General features: G+C 53.0%; 1 protein-coding gene across 3 annotated transcripts in view; it reads left to right on the plus strand.

Moving 5' to 3' along the window:
• Positions 1 to 11,546: 11,546 nt before the first annotated feature.
• KIF26A (kinesin family member 26A) overlaps positions 11,547 to 24,711 on the plus strand; it is a 100,170-nt gene continuing 87,005 nt past the window's right edge. The window contains exons 1-2 of one of the 3 annotated variants that reach the window (XM_080593216.1): positions 11,547 to 11,938; positions 12,125 to 12,376. In XM_080593216.1, coding sequence (XP_080449342.1) covers positions 11,885 to 11,938; positions 12,125 to 12,376 — 306 coding nt within the window. In that variant the 5' untranslated portion in view covers positions 11,547 to 11,884. Of the gene's footprint in view, positions 11,939 to 12,124; positions 12,377 to 13,727; positions 16,584 to 16,621; positions 17,285 to 24,711 lie in introns of those variants that run through there. The other 2 variants (XM_080593217.1, XM_080593218.1) reach the window with 2 other exon arrangements.

A 24,711-nucleotide genomic window follows, 5' to 3' on the forward strand; every position in this document is an offset into this window, starting at 1 on the left:
TGACATCCAAAACAGAAAGCCAAATCTTTTCTCTTTCACATGGGCTTAAAACCAGGAAAACTCCAGTTATTTGTGTACTCTGATGGAACGGAATAAACAAATAGAAGCTACTAGTACTGCTACAATGATCGGAGCCTTTGCTGCTTCAGGTAAAGCCAGAGATTCCCTATCCCAAACACTGTCTGGTTTAACCCAGGTTAGAAGGCTTGTGAAGCTGCATTGGTGCATGGAAAAAATACTTCTGGTGGGCTGTTGAGAAGCACACTTTAAATTCTGGAAGCAAAAGATTGAAAAGAGGTCCCCTTGATGCCTCTGTTGCCTGGGCAGGGAGGATTCATAAGCACTTGATGCCAGGTGAATCTGAAATACAAAGAAGAGGCTCCTTCCACTGTAGTCTTGTCTGCAGTATCTCCTATCTCCTCCACTGATGGACAGGGACAGAAATGATAATTTAGATTTAGGAAAATGTCAGGCGTACTCCAGTGTGTTCCTTCTGCTCTCGGTGCAGTCTGTGAACTCACCTCGTCCGGATGTGTTCACTCTGCTGCAGTTTCACAGCTTGATGTGGATTCAGCAGTCGTGCAGGTTTTTTGGGGGACTGCTGCTGGCTTCATACCTCCGCAGACAAATGCTAAAGGTTGGTGTGGTGGCATCCCAGGCTCCCTCTAACCAGATTCAGATGTAAAATTGAAAAAGGCAATTTTGTGCTCATGTCAAATTAAAGAATAGTGTTTTATTGTTTTCATAGACTCAAAGTTTATAAGGCCAGAAGAGGATACTCACATGACACTAATTTTAGACGGCATGTGTGAGAGGCTTATCTTCCAGGCATCTCCAAAGGGAGGACAGAGGGCTGTTGTGAGGATGGAATCCCCTTTGCTATAGAGGGAGCATAGAAGACAGGCTTAAATCAAATGCAAGTCGGTAGGCACTGTGAGTGCTTTGGGATAAGCTAGTTCCCTCTATTGCATAACACTGCTAATAGGATGTCCTTGGAATATTTATGGTTTGGGGTGGAACGCATCTTTTACAAAGACGTGCAGTCCAATTGAAGAAAACAAGGCAATTTCCAGACTCTCTAAAATAAACAGGAGATTCATCACATATAATAATGTTGTTCACGTCTCCCCTCCCTATTTTTCTTTCCCTAGTAAATACAAATACATTTTTCCTGGCTTACAGATTCCATTTTGTAATAAGGTTTTGGACAAAAAGCAGAGTGACCACCATACTGCTTTAAAAACAGGTGCTGAATTTTTATGTATGTGCAGACTGTTCAATAAACATCTAATGTTCCAGAAGAGGCCAGCATCTTGAGAATTCTTACCTTTCCTGCCCCAAAGCCTAGACTTAGCTCCACAATCCATACCTAGACTTAATTGTAAATGGTCTAGAAAGTCAACGTGCAAGACACTGCAACCTTCAGCCTGTTGGCATCCAGGAGTGCGGGCATATTGCTGCTTGTTGCCTCGTGGTCATCATAAATCTGGTCTGGTGTAAGTTTGAGTCCATCCAGTCAGTTGTGACTTAGAGACTAACTCTGGTAGCTTGACTCCTTCATTCAAATGTGTTCAGTCACGGCCTTTCCCACTTAAGTCACTGGTGTGGAACAACATGGAAACTCCCATCTTTTCAAAGATAACTGTAAGCAGTATAGATGGGGACTTTACTGCTGCTGTCACCATCCGTGTAGCTGTGTAGTTGGCGGCTGAGGGGCTGGGATGGGTGTGTGCAACCTTGTACAAACGGGGACGTACAAACAGTCAGGAACGGGGTTCCAGCACCTGACTGGGTGCTGGAAGCTGAACAAGACCTATTTAGGAGCTGAAATTCATAGGCGTTTGTGGGGCAGGAAGAGCTGCCCTGTCTCCAGAGGAGCTGGGGGGTTCTTGCTGTTCATGATGTGGAGAAATGAGGGGTGGGCAGTGGGTGGGAGGCATATCTTGCTGCAGGAGCAGCGTGCGCAGGAGCTGGCCTCGGAGACCAGCCCGTCAGTGCATTCCTTGCACTGAGCCAAGGGTATGCTCCTGGGCAGGCATGATAAAAGAGGTGGGTTAAAATGGAAGCAAGAAAGGCATGGGTGCCCTGGTGGGGTAAGGAGAAGAATTAGGATGAATGTGTTAGGAAAAAGGTAGAAAAGAGAGTGTGTTGGGTATTCATTTACATTTGTCTCTCTTTCAATGAGGTTTTGACCCAGTAGCTCTCTCCCCATGGAGAGTCTGCTCCTGTGCACGAGTGCTACTTTTTCTAACCTTTTATTAGACTTTCCTTGCCTTCTCTGTTTCCATCGCTTTTCTTTCTTGACTCCTTTCTTCTTCATGCATCCTTTTCCTGAGTGCATTTCCCAAATCCTCTTTTCCTGACCTCTTCCTCCAGTCCCACCTGCCAGAAGGATCAGCAGGGGGGTAAGTAACCTTTGTTGCTCAGAGGTGTTGCTAGTTTTTCCAGGTAATTCCCTGCTAAGGTTTAGTTAGCAGGATCAGTGGATCAGGGAGATTGCCTCTCCCAGTTATTGTTTTTTTTTCTGAAGAAGATGTTTCTGAATTCTTTTTTCCCCCACTGGAAACAAGCTTTTCCTTTGTTTGAACAATCAGTTTGCATCTGGTTTGTGATGGACTGTTTTGGCTTGACATGTTCAGCAGAGCTGGCTTAGAGCTTCTCAGCTATGCAGGAAAAGCAGCCAAAATGTAATACATTGCCCTACAAGTAAAGTGTGGGCCAGGTGCCTTTTGCCATTAGAAGGAAAATATTGGGGATTCTGGTTTGCTGTCCCTTCTGTTATCAGGGAGAAGTTCCTGTACGAGAACTGGAGCCCTTCCCTTTTCCCTCAGGAGGATCAGCAGCCTCAAGCTTGGCTTTCTAGAGCTCTGGCAAAGGCAGTAGAGGCACTGGAGCTCATGGTCTTTTTTGCCACGTCTGGCTGCCTGCTGCTCTAGACAATACTAGCCTTGCCAGGAGTTGGAGCTGGCCCAGATGTTCCTTTCCTCCGTGTTCGTTTCCTGCTGGGTCAGGATGGCCCAGAGGTACAAATGCAAGGGCACGCGTTGTATCTGGTGGTGAGCACGCCTGAGCTTTGTGCACCAGTGAAGTATCTGTAGCCTGAAAACGTCTGGGTATGAGTGGGTACAGAGGGAGTGCTTTTCCCGTTTTGTGAACCATTTATAGTTTAAGTGTCATATTATGCAAGAACCTGTCATCACTTTTTGTGTCATAGGCTCTCCAGCAATGTTTTCCATGTGCAATACTGATGCTCTCACACCCCTTTCCTCCTTGTTTCACACAAAACTGCATTCATTCTGCTTTGCCTTCTCAGGCTGTCAGCACCCTGACACTGGTTTAGCTCTTCATCCTTCATATCCTAGGACAGAGGATAAACAATAGACAGCCAAACTTCAGTGCAAAAGTTGAAAAACTGGAAAAAGAAGGCTTTCTGGGAGGAAAAAAAAATGACTGCTTTAATGAACCGGTTGGTCTAACCACTTGATTACAAATTTCCTTTGTAAAGCATCTTCATGCAGAAGGGAGGAAAAAAAAAAAAGGAAAGGAGAGGCATCAAGGGTTTGTTGAGTCATTTGTTTATTGTGATATGTATTTTATTGAGACTTTTTCTAACGTGCAAAATGCGTGGCTAACCTCCAGCAGTTACCGTGCAGGTATTCCCCGATCCACGCAACTCCAGGCCTTGGCAGCTTTCCCTGGTGCCTCAGTCCCCCAGCCGGGCAGGGAGATGTTCGGTCCTCGCAGCAGCAGCAGCCCAGGGGAAGGCGAGCGCCCGGCCGCGCAGTGCCACCTGCCGTGAGCGGGGAGCACAGGCCGGGGGCTGCCCGACTCCAGACGGCTGAATGCTGCTGGTTTTGGGTCTGCTCGAGGCTTGGGATTCAAACTCCTCCGCCCTAGTCCCTAAATTTACCAGTGTTTCCGAGAGAAGAAGGTCCTGCCTGCGGCTGGCGGTGAAATGTGCTCTGAAGAGCTGCTAGGCTGTTGAAAAATGATCAACTGCTTTTTTCTTTGTCTCGTACTGACAAAGCGAGCCTCTTTTTTAGTCAAGATACACAATTTGCTCTTTCCAATCAAGTGTGTCTAAATATTGAAGTTAGAAAATGGAGTATTTGTGCTTGGTTAAGGGGTTAATGAGATCCTGAGCTCTGGACGGGGCAGTAAGAAAAATGTGCTCAAGATCCAGTGTGAGGAAAGAAAGAAAACAGCAACTTCTCCGGTAAGACAAGGAATCACATGAGATGCCTCTGGAGAGCATTTGGTGATATTGTTCCTTACAATATAATCTTCATTGGGTGGGGGGGATTATTTCCAGGGCCGTGCACGTTTTGTTCTCAGGTCACAAGAGCTGTAAATGCTTCTGCGTGGCTGGCAAAGCTGCTTCTTTCTGCTTCTGCCTCTCGGATCTTTTCATTTTTGACATGATGTTGTTTTACCTCTGATGAAAACACAGTTGTGAACGTGATGTTTGCTTTTTAAACAAGTGGCTTGTCACAAAGCAGCGAGGCCCTGGGAATGCCTCTGGGTGCGCTGCTCGGGGGAGGCAAGGGAGCTGTCTGAGGAGAGTGGAGATGGTGCCGGGCTCTTCCCCTCTGTCCCCTTATGCACTTGAGGCCTCCCCTAGGTCCTGTTTGCTGCCCAGGGCACTCACAGCCCCCACAAGGTCTCTGCCACCTGGTGCCACTCCACTGACGTGAGGAAGAGGAGACTCCACTGATCCCACTTGGTGCCCCCACAGCAGGGGGATGACCTGCCCCAGCGAGCTGCTGGCCCCTCACGGCCCCAGCCAGCTCCTGGGCACCAGGCCGGTATTGTTGGCAGCAGAGGTGTTTGTGTAAGGCATAGGTGATGTTTGGTTCTTGCCCTGTTTACATGGGTTTTGTGAGGCAAAACTATCACAGGAAGGGGCACGACAGTCCCCAGAGCGCCTTGCTGCGAGCTCCTGTCACCAGCCTCCCTTACGGCCCTGTGGAAGCCTCTAGGGGACGAGCAAAGCCCCTGAGCTTGTCCCTTCAACATCTGCCCCCCGCTGCCTGTAGTTCTGGGTGCCACAATGTGAAAGGACACAAAACTGATAGGGAGTGTCCAGAGGAGGGCTACAGAGATGGTGAAGGGTCTGTAGGGGAGGATGTACGAGGACAGCTGAGGTCCCTTGGTTTGCTCAGCCCCAAGCAGAGCAGGCTGAGGGGAGGCCTCATGGCGGCCTGCAGCTCCCTCACGAGGGGAGCGGAGGGGCAGGCGCTGAGCTCTGCTCTCTGGGGACAGCGACAGGACCCGAGGGAACGGCATGGAGCTGGGACAGGGGAGGGTCAGGCTGGGGGTTAGGAGCTCTGCCCTCCGCCATTCCAGGCCCGCTCCCCTCAGGCGGCAGCGCCCCGCTCCCCCCCGTCCCCTTCCCGCCGCCGCCGCTGTCCGTGGTGCTGAGGCCCGGGCCCGGTGCTGCCCCCGCGGCGGTGGCAAGGGAGGGGAGCGGGGCCAAGCGGCGTGACTGGGGCGACAGGAACCGAAACGGGAGGACGCGGATCGCGTGCCGCCTCTCTTTACGGCTTGCAAATTAGAATGGAAATTAAAAGGCTTGAAGACGGAGATCCCCACGCCTCCCGGACACGGGCAACTGAGCACAGGATTGCCTGCAGCCGTCCCTTCCCCTGACCTTCACCAGCCGGTTGCAGGAGGGGCTGCGGCTCACGGGGGGACCAGGGGCCAGGCATGAGGTCAGCACCGAGCTGCACCCCCTCCAGGGGGTGCCCAGAGAGCCCCCGGCACAGGTTGTCCCACCCGGACCTCCAGGCGGGTCACATCTGCTGCTGAGGTCCCTGAAGAGCGGTGGGGAGCAGCCAGAAGTTTTGGGTCCTGGGGAGCCAGGGCACGGGCACGCAGCCCCACCTGGGCACCCCCGGCTGCCCCAGGGTCTCTGTTATCTCCAGCCATGTCACCAGGGTGATCGCTGTTCTCTCCACAGCCTGCGAGGGCTGAAGTTTCCTCAGTGGTAACAACCGCCCCATCAGTCAGTGAAACCCAGTGCCAGCAAGCGGGCCCAACCCGAAAATGGATCAAACAGTGAACAAGTGAGAAACAAATGCACCCCAAAACTTGCAGCATCCCACAACACCTGGGCTGGCCCTGGAGCTCCCCAGTCCCAGCCCTGGACCTCCCCGGCCCGCATCAGGGCTGGCCATGAGCCCGAGGAGAGCAACTGGGAGCTCCGGTGTGAGGCCCGTTAGGCGTTATTTAAGGTTCTGACAGTGTCAGGTATCAGGGTGAAGAAAAATGTTGTGTCTGACAAAATGCTTATATTTTCCGGCGGTATTAATGAGAAGCTTGCCCGGGGCTATTTCCCCATCTCAGAGGGCAGCAGATGCGGGAAGTCCTTGGGGAGCAGATCTTTGAAATTTCATCAGCATTCATGGGTGACCTAGCCTTTTCAAGCACAATGATAGACATGATAAATCATCTTTACAACGAATTCTAATTATCCTCTATATGGCCGGGCAGCCTCTCGAAAAGCAGAAATCCCACACTTTTCCTTATCGCTTCCAGCTTTCGGTGAGGGAGGCGAAAGTCTCGTGCTGTCCCTCCCTGCTGTGGCCCGCGTTGCGTGGCGTTAGCCCTAAACCCACGAGTGCGCTGGAGTCAAACTCCTCTATTAAGTTACACGCCTGCCTGTATTGAACTAAATTTAATTCCTTTCCTCTCTTACCCAATGAAATTATGTGGCGTGGTGTAAGATAGGATTAGAAGTATATCATTATAGCAATTAATACTATAATGCCTCCATGATTAGTGTGCTACATTGAATTTCATGGATTTTTGCTCACTGTTGCCTAGATTTCCCTTGGGTCCTCTAGCCCAAACCATTGTATTCTTAGTAAATTAAATGTGAAATCGCAGCAATATACTTAATAAACCCGCTATCACCTGCGTGGCGTATCAATAAATGAGTCCCGTGCAACTGGTGCGGCATCACCTTGCGACCTGGGCCGCTTGCACTGGGCTGCAGAGGATTTTTCTGCTGTGGAGCCATCGGCTGCCTGCTGTGGCCCTGCCTGGGCCATCCCCTGTGGGAGCCCATCGCTGCCTACCCCACACAGGCACAGGGGCTGGCGGCTCGTGGAGCCTTGTCCCATCAGGAGGGGAAGGGGACGCAGTGCAGCACACCCTCCCCACCCTACCTGGGGATGGGGACGGGCTCCCCCTGCCCGGGGGGCTTCGAGCCTTCCTGCTGGGGGGGGAGGGGGGGGCTTTAAAAGGAGCCTGTTTGAAGTGGCCCTGATGGAAATGGGGCTGGGTGAGAGGTAATGGCGGCCCCGTTATCTGCGGCAGGGCTCTGTGGCAGGGAGATAAGGTATTTATTAAGAGACCCTTTTTAATGCTTGGGGATCGCTTTCAGAGGGCTCAGGAAAAATGGACTTTATCTACTCTATTATTACGTACAGTCACCACGTTGATGTTTTACTTTAGTTTAGGCAGCATGAATAAAAGCTCATAACTTTCCCTTCAGCTGCTTTATTGGCAAGACAGCCGAGGGCAGCAGGCTGGGGCGGTTTTTGTGTTGTGGGGGGTGATGGAAGAGAGACCTCCCCGGGCCAGGGCCGAGGCTGCACTGCATGGGGCCTGTGGTGCCTGATGAGTGGGGCAGGCTATAGGGCCAGGTCTTCGCAAGGAGTCAGAGCTAAAGATGCGGGGCACGGGGGCAGATGCCTCGGGGCTTCCCCAACGTTGGCTTGGCCGTGTTCATCTCTGCCCTCAGAAGTTTCCAAGCGTCCTTCCCCAATGCACGGGAAATGTCATGTGTTGCTCTGGGTTCTGGTGATGAGCGCCTTCCTACCTCCTGCTGAGCACCTGCGTGGGACACCCTACCTGGATGCCACCACTGTGCTTGAGTTGTCTTTCTTTCTGCCCTCCCCTTCCCACCCCCTCAGTAACGGGGCACCTTTCAAGCACGGGGATCTGCCAGGGGCTGGGGCATGCCCTTGCTGTGCAGGGGAGGATGGTGGAGCACCGCGCATGGTGGGTGGTGGGGGGCTTTGCACAGCAAGGCAGGAGGCAGGGATGGGGTTGGTGGGGAGTGAGGGGATCAGTCTATGCAGGGTGGGGCAGGGGCTGGGTCTCCCTCAGACTCCATTCCCGGTGGGTTCAGGCGCTTCTCCAATGCGTGGGCTTCTCAACGGCTGGAAACCCGGAACAGGTGGCACATTAATTTCATAGAATCATTAAATCATTCAGGTTGGAAAAGCCCTCCAAGATCACCTGGTCCAACTACCACCCTACCACCAATGTCACCCACTAAACCATGTCCCTAAGCACCACATCCAACCTCTCCTTGAACACCCCCAGGGACGGTGACTCCACCACCTCCCTGGGCAACCCGTCCCAATGCCTGACTGCTCTTTCTGAGAAGAAATGTCTCCTCATTTCCATCCCGAACCTCCCCTGGCACAACTGGAGGCCATTCCCTCTGGTCCTATCACTAGTTACCTGTGAGAAGAGGCCGACCCCCAGCTCCCCACACCTTCCTTTCAGGCAGTTGTAGAGAGCAATGAGGTCTGCCCTGAGCCTCTCCTTCCTTCTCCTCTCCCTCCCTTCCTCCCTTCCTTCCCTTTTCCCTTCCCCATCCCCATCCCAACCTCCCCTCTCCCCCCGCAGCTCCCCGGCCCTCTCACACCCCGGGGTGGCAGCATCGAGGAGGGGGACACCGGCTGGGCCCCCCCGGCAGCTCCGGGAGCGGAGCCGCGCTCGGCTGCAGCCCTCGCCCCCCCCCGGGGCGCCCTCCCGGGCAGCTGAATTCACCTCCCTGCCCCTGCCCGCACGGAGCGGGGCGATGCTTTTGTCCGGCTGCGGGGTAGCTGTTCGGGTGGAAAGCTCACGGAAAGGGGATTGACGCCCCCACCCCGCTGCCGCCCGCTCCGACGGCGCCCCCAGGAGCAAGAAGCAGCCCCGGGGGGGGCCACGCGTGGGGCCAGGGGGCGTGGGGGCGGCCGGGGTGGGAGCCCCCAGGTGCCCAAATCCCCCCCCTGCCCGCCGAAGCCGTCGGGGGGCTGCCTCTCGCTTCCCTCGCCCGTGGCGAATAAAATTAACAGGGGGGGTTGTGAGAAGCCGGGCCCTCTCCAGAAGGTGCTGCCCTCCTGCTCCCTCAGCCTTTTATTTATTTCTTTATTCTCCCTCCCCAGCCTTTTTATTCATTTTATTTTTTGCGCTTCCCCCCCCCCCCCCCCTCCTAAACAGACTTCACCACCAGCTCTTCCCTCCTCGCGCTCAGGAGGAAGAAGGAGGAGGGAAAGAAGAAGAAAAAAAAAAAAAAAGAAAAAAAGAAAAGAAAAAACCCACCCTAAACCCACCCAGCAGCGGATGGGGGCAGGCGGGAGGCTCGCAGTGCGGGCTCCTGGCCAGCGGGCGGTGGGAGCCCCCTCGATGGCCGGCGGCGGGGCAGCAGGGCGCTGCCGGCCCGGCGCACCCGGGGGGCCGGCGGGGCGCTGAGCGGGGCTCGCACCGCGCTCGCTCGGCAGCCGAAGGTGCCGCCGGAGGAGGGTTTGGGGGGTGGGGGGTGGGGGGTGGGGGGGTTTGGAGAAATTGGGGAGGGGGGAGAGCGGCACGGAGAGCGGCACGGAGAGGCGGGGAGGCTGGCGGAGCTGCCCGGCTGCTGGCCGCCTCGCCCCGGCTGCGCGCATCCTGTTAGATGAAGGAGTAACTCGCCCGCGTCTGGCTTTTTTTTTTTTTCTTTTCTTCTTTTTTTTTTTTTTTTTAAGGGGTGACAAGGGGTGTTGGCTATTTTATCCTGCCCCCCCTCCCCCCCTTTTTTCTTCTTTTTCCCCATCTGTGTGCATCCAAACACATCGCCTCCGCTCAGGGAGCCGGATATCTCCAACCCCCCCCCCCCAAAAAAAAAAAAAAAAAACAAAAAACTATGGCTTTTCCAAAACCTCCCGATGCCTCCAACGCCCCGAGGAAAAACCCCAGCCTGCTGGAGATAGGAGCTCTGTGCTTGGACTCGGAGATCATCTTCGGCTTCACCAGCCACCTCCTGCGGAGGAAAGCCAAGGTAGGGGGGCCTCGCCCCGGCTGGGAACCGGGGGGGGGGGGGGGGGGGGCGCTGCTTGCCTTCCCCCGGCCGGCTCTCGGGGAGGGCGAGCGCAAAGTTGGCGGTGCGAAGTTGGCGGCTGCCGCTCCGGGGCGGGTTTCAGCACCACGAACAGTCCTGGAAGCTGCGCGGAGGGGCGCGGAGGGACGCTGGGGCTCCGCGCTCCCCGCCCGCTCCCGGGGCTGCTCCCCTGGGGCACCGCGGCGGCTTCGGAGCGGGCGCGGGGCGCACCGCGGCTCGGCACTCCCGGCAGGGTTTTGGGGTTTTTTTAATAGGGAAAGGAGTGGCTCAGCCCAGCAGCACGGCTCAGCCCCAGCTGCGGTGGGGAGTACACGCCTTTAGCCCCCCCCCCCCACCGCCGCCCCGTCCGACCTGCGGGGCGCGGGGTTTGGGGGGGTCTCCCCCGGGCACACGAAATGTCGGAGCCCCGCAGAGCCCCACCTGTGCCCGTGCTGCCCCCCCCCCGCTGTCCCCCGCCCGCCTCCCCCGGGCTAAGCAGCGGGGACCGTGCAGCCCCCGGGGGCGGCTGCCATCCCCCGGTCCCTGTTCTTCGCCTCCCCTCCCAAACTTTTCTGGGGCTCCGAGGGGCGCTGCGGGGGCGTCCCGGGGCGCACACGGCCCCAACCCCCCCGGGGACACGCACCCGTTTCGTTGGGGGGGGCACGCTTCAAACACGTGCTGGGCAGAGCCAGAAAAGTTTAAACAGCCGAAGAAGGTGTCCCGAGGCGGGGGGGGGATGCAGCGATTTTTAGACAAATTCTTGCCCCCGCTCCGTGCTCAGATCACCGCGGCACCGACCCCTCGGTGAGGGGCAGGGAGCCGGGAGCTGCCCCACGGAGTCCCCCCGCCTCCGACCCGCACCGGGGCCGGGCCGGTGGCGCTGCGGGTCCGGCAGGTGGCGCCCTGGTCACGGCGACGGTGGCGGCGGCGACAGGAGCGGGGCTGAGCCCCGCGGAGCTCGGGCACGTCCCGGCTCTGCCCCGCCTGCGCTCCCCGGGGGGCGCCGGGCACCGCGCCGGCACCGGGACCGGGCAGCCTTGGGGGGGGGGGGTGTGTGATGGAAAGCGGCGTCTGGTTCCTCCTCTGGGGAGCAGAACTTAAAAAATAAGATAAAATAAAAATAAAAAGCGCTAGCTGCACGAGCCGGAGCGGCAGCCAAGTAGACAATTAGCTGCTAACGTTAATTTCTCCGTCTGGCGGGGGTATCGCGAGGAGGGGCTGCGGAGCCGGCCCCCGGGGTCCCGGGGGTCTGCCCGCCTGCGGGGGGGTCCGGGCCCCGCTGCGCCCCCCCAGCTCCCGAGGAACCCGAGGTTTGGGTGTGCAACTTGGGTCGAGCCGCTTTGGGTCTCGTAGGGTCACTACCGAAAGACACCCCCCCCCCCCCCCCAAAAAAAAAAAAACCAAACCCAAATCCCCGCCCGCCCCGTGCCGGCCCCGCTCACCCCACCCCACCCACCGCGCCCAGCCCCTCCTCCCCTGCCGGGCGAGCACTTTTGCAGCTTTTTTTCCGACGTGCTCCCGTGCTCCGCGTCCTTCCCCGGGCCGCCGTGGGGAGCTCGCTGCGCCTCCCTCTCCCTCCCCAAAGCCGGCTCCTTGGGCAGCAATGGCAGGCAGCATCACCTAGCGCCCTGCGCGGCGGCCCGGACGGAGGGGGGCACCGACGAGATCGCCCCCGAGACCCCCCCCCCAAAAAGTCTCCTTCCCCCCCCCACCTGCCCGCGGCCCCCGAGCCCCGCCATGGGCCGGCCGCGCCGCCGGGCCCCTCAGCGCCCGCAGTAGCGGAGCGGGGGCTGCCCCCCAAAGCCCACCATGAGCACGGCCACCGGCAAGAAGGGGCCGGCAGCCGAGAGCCGCGCACCGGGGGTGAGTTGTAGCAGCGCTCCTCCTCTCCTTTCCCTTCCCTTAATTTAACTTCAGGCTGAGTTTTCACCCTTTTAAAATTTATTTTTTTTTCTTCCTACTTTCCCCGGAGGGAGGGTGGGAAGGGGGCTTCCCCCCCCCCCCCCCTCCACGCGATGCGGGGCTCTCAGCTCTCTCCTCTCTCCGCAGGTGGCGGAGGGGAGCGCGGTGCGGGAGCTCTCCCCGAGGAAGAGGCCGGCGGCCGCCGCCGAGGAGCGCTGCGCCAGCCGCCCGCCGCCCGAGGGCGCGGGGGCCGCCGCCGGCACCGAGCCGCGGCCGCTGGAGCGGGCGGCGGCGGCGGCGGCCGGGGGCTGGTGCCGGAGCTGCCAGGCTCAGCTGGCCGAGCTGCGGAGGCAGGCGGCGAGGCTGGCGGCCGGAGGCTGCCCTCCCAACGCCCCGCCGGTAAGTGCAGCCCGGATAGGGGAAGGGAGGCCGGGACTCCCCTCCTGGAATCTCCTCGGGGGCGCGGAAAGTTGGAGGGGGCGCGGGTTGAGCGGGGATGGAGGGGCTGCTGCAGGCTCAGCCCTTGCTTGTGGGCACCGGCTGCAGGCAAACAGCCCCGAGAGGACGGCTTTGGGACGCTGAGCTGCTGGATTTGGGGTGGGCTCGGCAGCGCGGGCACCCCCCGGGGCCGTCGGGTTTGCGGGGTCCCCGCTGCCCTGTCCCGGTGTCACCCCGGGGAGCAGGGGCTGGGGCTTTCCCGTGCCCCGGGGGGGCTCTGGCAGCCCCTGGGGGAAGGTTTGGCAGAGCGGAGCTCCGACACGCAGAGCTACACGTGTGTGTGCTCGGCCGCGCAGTTTTTCTTTCTTTATCGGAGCTCTTTAGTATCGCTGCTTCTCTCCCTTCAGTAAGCACGTGAAAAGCTTTTAAAAAGAGAGGCAGGTGGAGGAAAAAAAAAAAAGCCTTGACACCTGGGGAGATCCTCGGGGTTAGCTGACGGGCCAGAGAGCAGCAGAAGACGCTGTGGTTCTGGTTCAGGGCACAGAAAGTGTGTGCAGGGTTTTTGATAACATTTGGAAGTAACGTATTGTTTTCCAAACAATGCTTATCGGGATGTTTGCAAGAACGGGGGGGAGGCTCTGAAGAGGAAGCCAAACCCTATTGACCTTCATTTTCATTCAAAGAGTTCCTGTATGATCTACAGAATTCCCATTGAATCTAAATATAGGTTTGTTTGGAAGCGCATTGTAGAGCAGTGTCCGAACGCGCCGCCAGGTTTGTATTCTCAGGCCTGATCCAGAGCCCTTTGAAATCAACAGGAGCCTCCTTAGTGACTGGCTGGGTTTGGAGGGAGCTCTTTTTTTCTGCGGTGTGAAAGGTCCCGCATCTCACCTCACTGAAGTCAGGACCACTGGACCTTTTGGTTTTTGGATCGCCAGGGGAAATAAGTTTTGTTTCCTGATGTACAGTGCCTCTCGCCCCCTTCCCATCGCTGCAGTGGGCTCTTTGTCGTGATGGGAGCGAGAAGCATCCTGCCCATGAGTGGGTCCCACAGGTGCTCGGGCGAGGAGGGCGGCGAGCAGGGGGCTGGCTGTGTGGTCTCCTCCCCGCCAGTCCCAGGGGGCTTCCTCCATAAGCCCTCGATGATGGGTAAATTAATCCCCCTTTTCTGCAGTTTCAGGGCATGCTGAGGAAACTAATGAAATTGTCATCACCGCGGTGGCACAACCTTGACAGACTTAGTCACGGAGTAACAGATACCTGCAGGTTACTTAGTGAGTAGCACACAGATACTCAGATTTCTTCAAAAATCCATCTTCTAACAAGTGTGAGACCTCTAGCCTTAATTGCCAGCTCAGAAACCCACTAATCCAGGCCGGTGAGCGGCTCTTCAGGAAGGAAGAGGCAGTGACCAGCCCCACTTACTGCCTTCTGAGTGTGAAGTAGGTTAGCAGGAGATAACAGTCAGTGGTTCGGATACTCAGCTGCTGCGAATTGGCCTTGCAGTGGGAATCTGATGCAATAAGCTGGCAGTTTGAGCACTCTGTAATGTCTGTGCCAGAAAGGCAGCTTGTGTTGTTTTTTTTTTTTTTTCTTGTTTAATTATATAACAAGATGTCTGAAACAGCAGCTCCTCTCCATAAGAGCTTCGTGCCCATACAATAAAAGTCCAGAGTTTCTCATAAGCTCTTCTAAAGTACTGTTGAACGGAGCAGCTACTGGCTGAGCAAACACCAGAAGGCTGCTGCTTGGAGCACGCTGCGCTCTCAAAGGAGCTGTGTCCTTTGCCATAATAGCGGAGGGATCTTTCAGCAGAGATTCAGCAAGGTTTCCACACCTGGTTTAAAACCCTTTGGAAAGGTGGGTGGGTGCCTCAGAGATGAAAGAAGGGCTAGTTTCCTGCTGTTGATATCTGTACTGATGAAAGAGAGAAGTTGTATTCTTATGCGTGGGGCAGCTGACAAGGGATTGAATTCACATTAGAATAAAAAGCCAAGATGCTGTTTGCAGTCTGCAGGGATAACAAATCTAATTGCTTGAGAGGGCTATGATTCATCCAGTTTATATGTTGCTGTCCTTTCAATTAGACATATTTAAAATATATAAATAATTTAAAGTTTCGGTGCTCAGATGTTGTGCATTGATTACAGAATACTGTTAGTTGTTTGGGTCTTTTTAAAGTCCTCCAAATCTCTGTTGACAGATGGTATAAAGATATACCTCTTTGCTTATGCTAAAACTCCTCAGCAATTCTCTTAAATGCAAGATTTACTGCACCCTCCACCGTCGATTCCCTTCTTCTTACTGCTGCTGTCTTTACAGTTTGCTGCCACAGTGAGGCCTGTGAGCGAATGAAAATGTGATTTTGACCCAGCAAGAATGGGGGAAAAAAAAAAACAACAAACAACAAGGTTTAAGATTAAGTTACTCCAGACTAGCATTTTGGTGCTGCGGTATCAGCATCTGTTGCTGGATCAAGTTCTGAACTAGTGGAGGAGGAAAAAAAAAAAAAAGGTGTCTTGGTTTATCCCTAATTAAAAGTTTGGTGTGTGCCTTGCAGGCTGTGTCCCTGGGGAGCTGGTAATGGATCCCAAAGCTCTTCCTCCCAGGGCTCCGGCTGGAGGCGAGGCCAGGTCGATGTGCCTGGACGTTGCTGCTGTTGGCAGCTGCGGGGCCGTGGCTGGGAAATGAGTTGGTGGTCTCTGCCTCGCTCCCAGTTGGCAAGGAGCCTTGTCGCAAAACCACCACCACAATTACGGCTAATTGGCATCGTTGTTGGCAGTTTCACAAGAGAGGCTGAGTGACTGAATGAGGATGTAGATTAAATTAGTAATAATAATACTTAGCACCTAAAATCTTTGCAGTACTTCACAAATGCTAATTAATTAATTTGCGTGGTGCCCCTGCTCAGTAAACCCAAACGTGCTGTCGTTTCTGAAGAGGCGTGCGCCGGCACGAGGCGGGTGTCTCCCCGGGGAAGGGGACAGGCAGGGGGTGTCCGACGTGGGAGATGTGCTGTTGCATTGCTGGACCGCTCCCTCCTGTGCTGGCGTGGCCTTAGGGAGGTGCAGTGCCCCAAAAATGGTTTTAGCAAATCCCTTGTGGGCAGGGGAGAAAAGGTCTCTTGATATGAGAAATGTACATCCACGGAGGGCTTTTCTTCTGGTGTTAGTATTTTGGTTGCCCAAAAGGGGAACAGTCACCTACAGTACCTACTTATACCAGAATAAGAGCTTAGTAGTGATTTAAAAAAACAAACAAGCAAACAAACAAACAAAAAAAAAACAGAGGAGGCCAAGATCAGAGGAAGTTTTCTTTGGAGGCAATCAGCAAGGAGTTCCCTGTTCCTCCCTGCCCAGGGGTTCAGGCACCTCATTTTGGGTGTCCCCAGCCCGAGCAGCACGTGCCGTACCTGCCGCCAGGGCAGGCGGTGCCAGCGGCAGCAGCAAGGGACGGGGCGGCACGTCTGCTGCACTGCGACTCCAGTTCGGCCAAGTTGTTCTTGTCCCAGTTTTTGAGAGCTGCTTTTCTTTGCTGTCACACAGTAGCGTTACATGAGGCACACCACTGAAAGGCTCCCTGGGACTCTGAGACAAAGGAGTGAATGCTGTTTGCTGCTGGCGGGATGGAGAACATCCTCTGATAACTTAAAAAACCAAAACCCCGTGTTCTCTATATTCCCAGTTGACCTGGTAAGCCACGGTTGGGTACAAAGAGGCATCTTGCCAGTCCTGGTCTTGAGAGAGTGTTGGTGACCAGGACAGGCCGTGCCTTTGGCTGCTAATGAGCCGTGAATCATTTGAGGGAGCTAAGCAAGTCCTAGCCCGCAGTGTCCTTGGCAGGGCTCTGTGTTACACCAGTTGAGATGGAGGAAGCCCTGGCTTTCCTGCAAGAAGGGGAGGATAGCAGAGGCTTTAGGCACGCTGTTTGCACTGGCGTGTCTCAGCTGTGCTCCCACCACACCTGCTTCTTACCAAAGCGATGGTCTCTTGGTACACCTGTGTGCTGCTGATTGCATCGCCTGAATGGGAAACGAAGAGCAAAGTTTTGGGAACAGCATATGCCTTCCTGTGGGTTTCTCACCTGTGCTAATGGATGCTTTGCTCAGCTCCTTGGCCCTCCCTGTGCCTCTGCACTGGTCCCAGGTGTTCATCCTTGTTGCTTGATGGTAAGAGGCAGCAGGTTCTCTGTCCTTGGGGGATGCACACCCCTCTGTTTGACTGGGAGTGAGCTCGTGTTCCCTGGCCACCTGGCTTCTGCTGAGCACTTAGTAGCTGGTTGGTCCTGCACAGCTTCTCTCAGACCAGTTTGTGGAAGTTGCTGGCCCTTACTCTGAGTCTCCCACCTCAAATTCAGATCATCTGACAGGTTCAAAAGCTGCTAAGGAGGGCTGGCAGCAAGGAGGATGGGGGGAAGGACAACGCTGCTGTTCTCATTGCTTTGGAAAAACAGTCCTGTGCCTGTCCTTTTAGCCTGTGGTACTGATGTGCAGGGGCTGGGTACACTTTGTTACTCCTGCCTTGGCTGCTCTGACAGCAGGGTGTCAGCAGGAATGGGAGCAAGGAGAGCTCATGTGATCCCTGACCCCTGGTACCTCTCTCCTTGCTGTTGTGTGGACTTACGTGTGCTTCAGAACCCAGGAGCCTGTGCTGCTCACGGAGGAGCTGGGCAGCGGGTTTTGTGTCCATGCAAGGACACTGCGAGCTCATGGCTCCCTGAAAGAGCAAGGTTTTCGGAGTACCTGGATGTTTCTCTCAACATTTGAGGTGCATGTGGAAGGTGTCTAAACTTTGAGAAGCAAGCCCTGACTTTTTGTGGAGTTTTTCTTCCCATGCCCACTACTTTCTATTGATGTGTCAGCCCTTTCTGGTGAGTGGCAGGATCACCTGGAATCCAAGAGCCCTCTATTACATAAGGGCTGTTTTCCTCTCAATGAGAGGCCTTTCTCTTGCTGGTTTACATGGATAAGGGATGCTGAGCAGGAGAATCACGCCTTTTACAGATTCCTCTGTATAGGAATTCAGTTTTCAGGGCTCTTTACAAGCACTAAGCACGCCTTAAAATGTTCTATATATAACATCTCAAAAATGTGTAAGTGGAAAAGTAAGGTCTCAGTTAATAAATATGAAACTACAGGGCATTTTTTTGAGATGCACTTTTAATATTTAATTCTGTGAGAGAGACTCTTGCAGAGACTTGGCTGTGGAGTGCTTGAGGCTATGAGCTCAGATGTGGATTGCAGGTATGTTTTGCAGCCTAATAAAGGGGTTAGTGACAACACCGCACTGTCAAATGTGTTGACATGAGTCCTTCGCTTGTTTCAGCCAGTGCAGCGGTCCCTGTGCTGCATGCTAGGCTGTGGAAACTAATTGTAATGAGTTTACTTTAGACATTTAGGATTTTCAAGCATGCCCTTTTAAAATACAGGTGAGCAGGATTACCTCGCCGTACAGATGCCGGAGGCGATAGACCTTCTCACTGGGGGATCTGAAGTGGGGGAGCGGGAATTGCGCAATTAGCTCGAGGTACTGCGGTCTCCCGGCTAGCTGGGGGTAATTAGTAGTGCTGCGGTCTCTCTGCAGCTAATGCCTTCAGCACCCTGCCCTATTAGGGGAAAGGGAGGAAACGCTTAAACCATTTCAAAATCCCAGGGGGTGGAAAAGAGCATCTGCTCCTAACATCTGAGGTTACTTTGAACCTGTTGAAATATGTAGTCGCTGCTTTATTGTTTTTGCCAAGAGTTTCCACCTACGGTGATCCCAGCCTCTGACTTTCACGGGGAGGTTGTAGGAGGCAAGAGTCATCCGCCTCCCCCGTGGCCCGCAGCAGCTGATAGTGGCTGCTCCTCTGGGCCTGGCAGTGCAGGGTGTTGGAGTGGGGACAGCTGAAACCACCAGGAGATTTGCCTTTCCCAAGACTAGGATCACCCACCACGTACGCGGTTGCTGCTTGGGAACCCCACCATTGAGTCTCCCTCCTTGGAGATCTTCAAAAGCTCTCTGGATGTGGTCCAGGGCAGCCTGCTCTGGGTGGCCCTGCTTGAGCAGGGGGTTGGACCAGATAACCTCCAGAGGGCCCTGCCAACCTCAGCCATTCTGTCAGCCCGCGGTAACTGCTCTCTGTGGGTCTGAATCCTTTTTCCCCACTGGGAGGATGCTGATGTGGAGAAGAGCCAGCTAGTCCTTGGGTTTTCGGCTGGCTGATGAACAAGTTGTTGTGAAAAGTCAGCGGAGATTTTGTTCCACCTTGTGCAGAGGAGGAAAATCTATTTGGAATTGTGTGTGTGTCCCGTGGAAGATTTTGCTATGATGATGGTGTTGTTTTTCTCAAAATTGTATTACCTTCATGAACTAGGTCTGTTTGGGTATTATTCGCATTGAGTGTGTCATTTAGGAGTATCCTATCCTGATTTTTTTAAAAAATATATTTACTGGAAATTTATGGAATTTGATTGGTCTGAATTTGTCTCCCTTTCCTCTGACCTTAGACTCGCAACACTGGAATAACTATTTTGTACTTAAATTTCTGGTATATCCCCGAATGGAAAGCATCTTCAGGAACACAGGAGTCTTGTCTGTTAACTGGCTATGCACATGATCAGGAACAGGCTGTTTTCTTTTATAAGTGCTTACTAATTTTGTATAGTATTTCAGATGAGTGGCTAATAGGAGAAAAACTTGGGCCTTAACTTTCATGAGAATTGGGTCTCCCGCTGCCTTTGCCATCAGGAGGAATTGTTCAGACACTAGATAGGGACGTGAGTCCTGAATGTAATCCCTAGATGTGTCACTGCCTTTGTGTATAAATCTGGACAAGGTAGCTTATATACATGTGCTTAACTTTCCGTTTGCCCAGCAGAGAGAGAATTTTTCTATCTTTTTTCTGTTTCTGATGAAAACTTTTTTTTGGTGAGAACTCTCTTGCTGTTGGCTGGTACAACACTGAGCAACGTTTTCTGTTGTTCTTAGGGGGGTGACTGCTCTTGTAATACATGTAACAAGGAGAAATACATAATACAGAGAAACACAGAAAACAGTGGACTCCCAACTGAACTTTCAGGTTGTGTGTAACAGGGGCAGGGGAGGGGGATTTGGGGTGGGGGTCTCTGCAGCAGCAGAAAGAGCAAAGAAAGCCAGGGGCTTCAGATAATCTGTGAAGATAGTAACAGAGACTCCTGAAAATTGCCAGTCCTCCAGGAGGGGAGCATTGAGGCTGTGGAAGGTGCTGCAGAGGATATCCAGGGAAGGTGGAGCCTGCTTAAGTAGCAGGTATCAGATCAGCTCAGGGAACGTGGATTAGAGAGCTATCGATGGCATCTAAAAGGGGCTTATCTGTATACTGTGCTGTGCGTCCCCATGATGAAACTAGAAAGCTGCCTTGGGGAAACGTGGTGTGTCCTTGCAGGAAATCAGGGAACTCTTCAGTGGTTTCAGCACGTCCTGCTGCTGTTTAAGTTTATGTTGAAGTGTGATACTTATTAGTTTTTCATTAAAATCTTTTATTTTTAAATGGGGGGGGGGAGGGAAAACTTTGTAGAGAAACCCGAGAGAAAAGCTTCAAATTATTATCCCAAACGAAGTGGTGGGGACAATGTCACTTTGCAGAAGCAATATATTCCTTTGGATAAATTTAAGTAAAAGCAAACTTTTGGTGCATAGTTCTTTGGACCGACTTCTTTGTTTTGAAGCTGCATGAAGGCATAGTTGGCAGATCTTCATTTTCATCTTGGAAAAAGAAAATTTAGCTGGTATAAATAAGCCCACCTATTTCAGGCAGCATAATGCCATTGTTGCATGTTCTTTTTGTCACTAAGTGTCTTGACTGTTGGGTGCATCACCCTAATGTAGAATGAATCAGCGAAATCTCAGCACTTGCTCAGGAAAAAAAAAAAGGTTTAGGTGCACCCAATTATCCTTCTTTCTGAGTCAGGCCTTAAAATCAGTCTTTGATCAGTGTTCCTGGAATTTGGCAGGCTGCTCTGAGCTTCTGCTGGGACTGGGCCAGCATTACCATATGTCAATACCTGTGCAGTATTGATTGAAATGCTGGGCAGCTGTGGGAAAATGATCAATTTTCATTTAGCTCTTAGCAAATCTTCCCCTGCTATTGCTGAGGGATTTTATGCTGCTGGGTGAATAGGATGGGAAGTGTTCTGTACAAAGCTGAAATGTGATACTTCTGGCTAGGCTGGGCATTGACTGGCTTTCAGCATTAACTGCGAAAGTGAAGTATTAGTCCTAGTTCTCACAGCCTTCAAAAGATTATGTTTAAATGTGCTTCCTGTTTTACCGCAACATACAACTTGTTACAGCATAGTTTGTGTTACTGTCAGTGTGTGTAGATTGATCAGTGCTGGTTATACCGTAAACGGGCAGCATTTGGCTTTGTGCTTTGAGTTATTTGGGAAGTTAGATGTACTCAGTTTGCATTGTACTCTTTTTTTTTCTTTTTTATTGCCTTACGCTGTTCCTATTTCATTGTGTGTGTTAGTGTGTATTTACTCCTTTTGGCATTGTTGCTACCCTCCTGGACCTCAGAGTACAGCACTTTCCTAGCTTTTCCTAGCAGTTTCATAAAGCTTGTGTGTAACTTCATGAAATGAAAGTTTGTTTTTTCAGGGTTTGCCTGCTCCTTTTGCATCTTACTTGGCTCCTGAGCATTTCAGAGGTGGAGGCTGTTCCCAGGGTTTATCATGCAGTCCTCGGTGGAGCAGTGCTGCTCTGTGTTCAGAGGAGACCAGCCTGCTGGGGTGTCTGAGGTCAGTGGCACCATGCTGGACCTGTGGTGTGTGTCCAGTTGCCATCCCAAAAGAGGGCTGTAGGGAGCTCTTGTCACTCCCAGGCTGCCCTCTGGCTCCTGGGACTTCTTTGGATGCGGCAGTCCTAACAGCTGCCTGGCATATGAAGACATGCAAGTACCTCATATGATCAGGAAATCTGTCCATCCTTGTTTCAATTCCTTTACTGCTTTTGGGTCATCTGTAGAGGAACTGGTCTTTCTCTCCAGCTCTCTGTGGTGAAAGCATTCAGCTCTTCCCTTGGTAGCACTTGGGTCCTCTTTGAGTGCCTCTGGATGAAACATTCTGGTGTTGTGACAGACCCTCTCTTTAACACCAAATTGTCTGGAGTGTGTTGTGTCAAAGCAACTGCTTGTATCTACTGCCCAGCTGCAGCCAGGCTATAGGAAACAATGGCACAGTTCCCAGGAGGAAAAGTGGCTGGGAGCCAAACCTTATAAATGTGCTTAGTTTGTGGAGTCCTTGGTCGATGCTGGTGTGGAAGCGGCTCCAGAAGCCAAGACTGCTGAGAGGCCTGGGCAACCAGTCACCAGCCCAGGCTGGGAGCATCCCACATGGCCTGTTTCAGGAAAGCAAATGATTTTCAGCTGCAATAAATAGTCAGCACAAGTTGGATGGGCCTGGCCTGTGTTCAGCAGATAAAGCTAGACTGATGATGCCAGAGCTCTTGACATCTAAATGATTGAAGAAATTGTAGGGAAATAGTTGAGCGAGCTAATCCGTGGCAGCTGGAGCAAGGGGGATTTTGCTTTCCATGTGGAGAGTCTGCTTAGGATGAATGTGAAGAGCATGTGTATTGGGTTTACGTGGCAAGGTTTTGGTAGCAGGGGTGGCCTCTGTGAGCTGAGCCCAGCAGCTGCCCCATGTCAGACCAGAGCCGGCTCCAAAAGGGACCTGCTGCTGGCCAGAGCTGAGCCAGTGAGTGGTGCTGGTTGGGCCTCTGGGAGAGCAGATTGAAGAAAGGGAAAAATCTGCTGTGCAACTGCAGCTGGGAGAGAGGAGTGAGAACCAGCCCTGCAGCCCCCCAGGTCAGTGCAGAAGGAGGGCAGGAGGTGCTCCAGGCACAGAGAAGTTCCCCTGCGGCCTGTGGAGAGGCCCCTGGTGGAGCAGGCTGTCCCCCTGCAGCCCATGGGTCCCACACGGAGCAGATCTCCACGCTGCAGCCCGTGGAGGAGCCCCCGGTGGAGCAGGTGGATGTGGCCTGGAGGAGGCTGCGGCCCATGGAGAGCCCCCGCAGGAGCAGGCCCCGGGCTGGAGCTGCAGCCCGTGGAGAGGAGCCCACACAGGAGCAGAGGGTCTGGGGGGAGCTGCCGCCCGTGGGGGACCCGTGCTGGAGCAGTTTGCTCCTGGGGGATGGACCCCGTGGTACGGAGCCATAGGGGAGCAGTTCTTGAATAGTTCGGGAAGGACGGCATCCCGTGGGAGGGACCCCACGTGGAGCAGGGGCAGAGAGCGACCATGAAGGAGCAGCAGAGACACAGCATCAGGGACTGACCACAGCCCCCATTCCCTTACCCTGTGCTGCTCGGGGGAAGGATGTAGAAGAGGGTGGATGGGGGGAAGGTGTTTGTAGCTTGCTTTTATTTTCTCACTGCTCTAGTCTGCTAGCGATAGGCAATAAATTACATTAATCTATGCTAAGTCAGTTTTGCATGTGATGATAACTGGTAGGTGAGCTCCCTGCTCTTATCTCCATCCCTGAGTCCTTTCTGTCATATTGTCTCCCCTTTCCCTTTGAGGAGTGGGTGTGAGAGAGCAGTTGTGGTGGAGCTCAGCTGCCCAGCAGGGAAAAGCCACTGCAGCATGCCAACCACTTCCAGTGTTGGGCTCTGTGTTAAAGCAGCAGAGTTGTGTTGGTGCTTTGGCCTGGATTTAGTAAAAGTGAGTGCTGAGGGTTAGGAAAAGGGAAGTTCGGCAGACCTGGGTGTTATTTGAGAAGTGTTGGCCATGTTGTGATAATACATCGCTTCTGTGCTGAACACGTGTTGGGTAGGGGCCTAGCTTTTTCCATTGTGACAACCGATGCTGCAGTAACAGTGAGGAAACCAAGCTGGATCTCTGATATAGTCACCACATAATCCTCAGGTGTATGCCCTAATGCTGGGTGTGTTGTGAGGAAGAAAGGTGTTCCTATACCTGTCCGGCCTGGGCCATCTGGTCCCATGGAAGCAGTCATTAGTGATGAGAAATCAAGCCCTACAATTTGCCCAACAAGATGTGTAAGAACCCTTGTAGGGATCCACAGTGGCATTTGGAGGATGAGGCAAGGCACAAGTGTGTTTGCCACTGTCACTTCAGGGCAATGCCAGTGCTCCTTTACTGGTAGGCGGGTAGATGGGAGGGCTGGTTTGTCCCAAATACTGCTTTGAGAAATGTCTTAGCCTTAATAAGAACTATGGGTGTTGGCAGAGCTTTTGTAAGCTATCTTGAAACCTATTCTGTGGGTGAAACACAGGCCAGGATTTGGCCTGTAACTATTTTGCCTGTAGCTTGTAATTAAATATAAAGCTAAACCCAGACTCTCCAGTTAAAATGTTCATATCTTAGTGTAGCTTGTGTAACTGTGAACACAGAAGTGAGCTGTTCTGCTGTCTTCTGCTGAAGATTTTGATGCAAAGAAAGGGTACATTTGACATTCCTCCAACAAGCTCCACGAGGGTAATTTTGTATGAATGATTGAGTGGCATGGAAGCTCTGTAAGATATTGTCCATTTGTGGGTTTTGTAAAGAGGAGATACAGTTGAAGTAATTTATAATATGCAGAGTCTCAGCGGTCTGCTGAGAGAGCTTCCTTAAGCAATTACCTGTAAGAATAAAATAAAAAGCATTTATTATTGATATTCACATTCCACATATTAAGAAATATTTCTTCTGATATTGTTAATTTTTTTATTTGTAGGCTCCAAAGGAGTGTAGAGTAAGACAAATGTGATTGGGGAAGAAAAATATATGAGTTAATGTATTAAGTTTACATATTTTTCGTTTGATGGATTTATGGTTTTTAATTACACCTTCATGTCTTGCATTGGGATCCCTGGGGGCCCTTTCTGAATTTCATGCTTATACTCTTATAAATATGAGATGCTTTAACCTGCCACCTTCTGCATTCTTACTGCTGCTTGACTGACCTCTGGTGAAGTTATTTTTTTATTCTAGTTTAAAATTCGAGACACCAGCAAAGAGCTAAACAATTAGAAAATATTTGTGTGATTTGGAATATCTCAGCCTGATATGTTGTACCTGTGAATCCCAGGCTGTGAATGGGTTTCTCTGCTGCTTTTTTTTGCACAGCAGCGTGGACTTTGTACTCAGCATCTGCAAGTTTGTTCAGCAGTAGCAGCACCCTCGCCTCAGCTTATGCATTTGCTGGCACCCTCAGGGCTGTTTGGCAGTGGAAAGTCATGTCTTTGCTAACAACCCTTTGTGAAGCCATGGCTAGATTTAGGGAAGAACGTCTTCAGAAATAGGTAGTCCTGAGTCAGGCTGTATTCTCTCTGCT

The sequence above is a fragment of the Anser brachyrhynchus genome, assembly GCF_964034855.1.
Source record: "Anser brachyrhynchus genome assembly, chromosome: 5".
Taxonomy (NCBI): Eukaryota; Metazoa; Chordata; class Aves; order Anseriformes; family Anatidae; genus Anser; species Anser brachyrhynchus.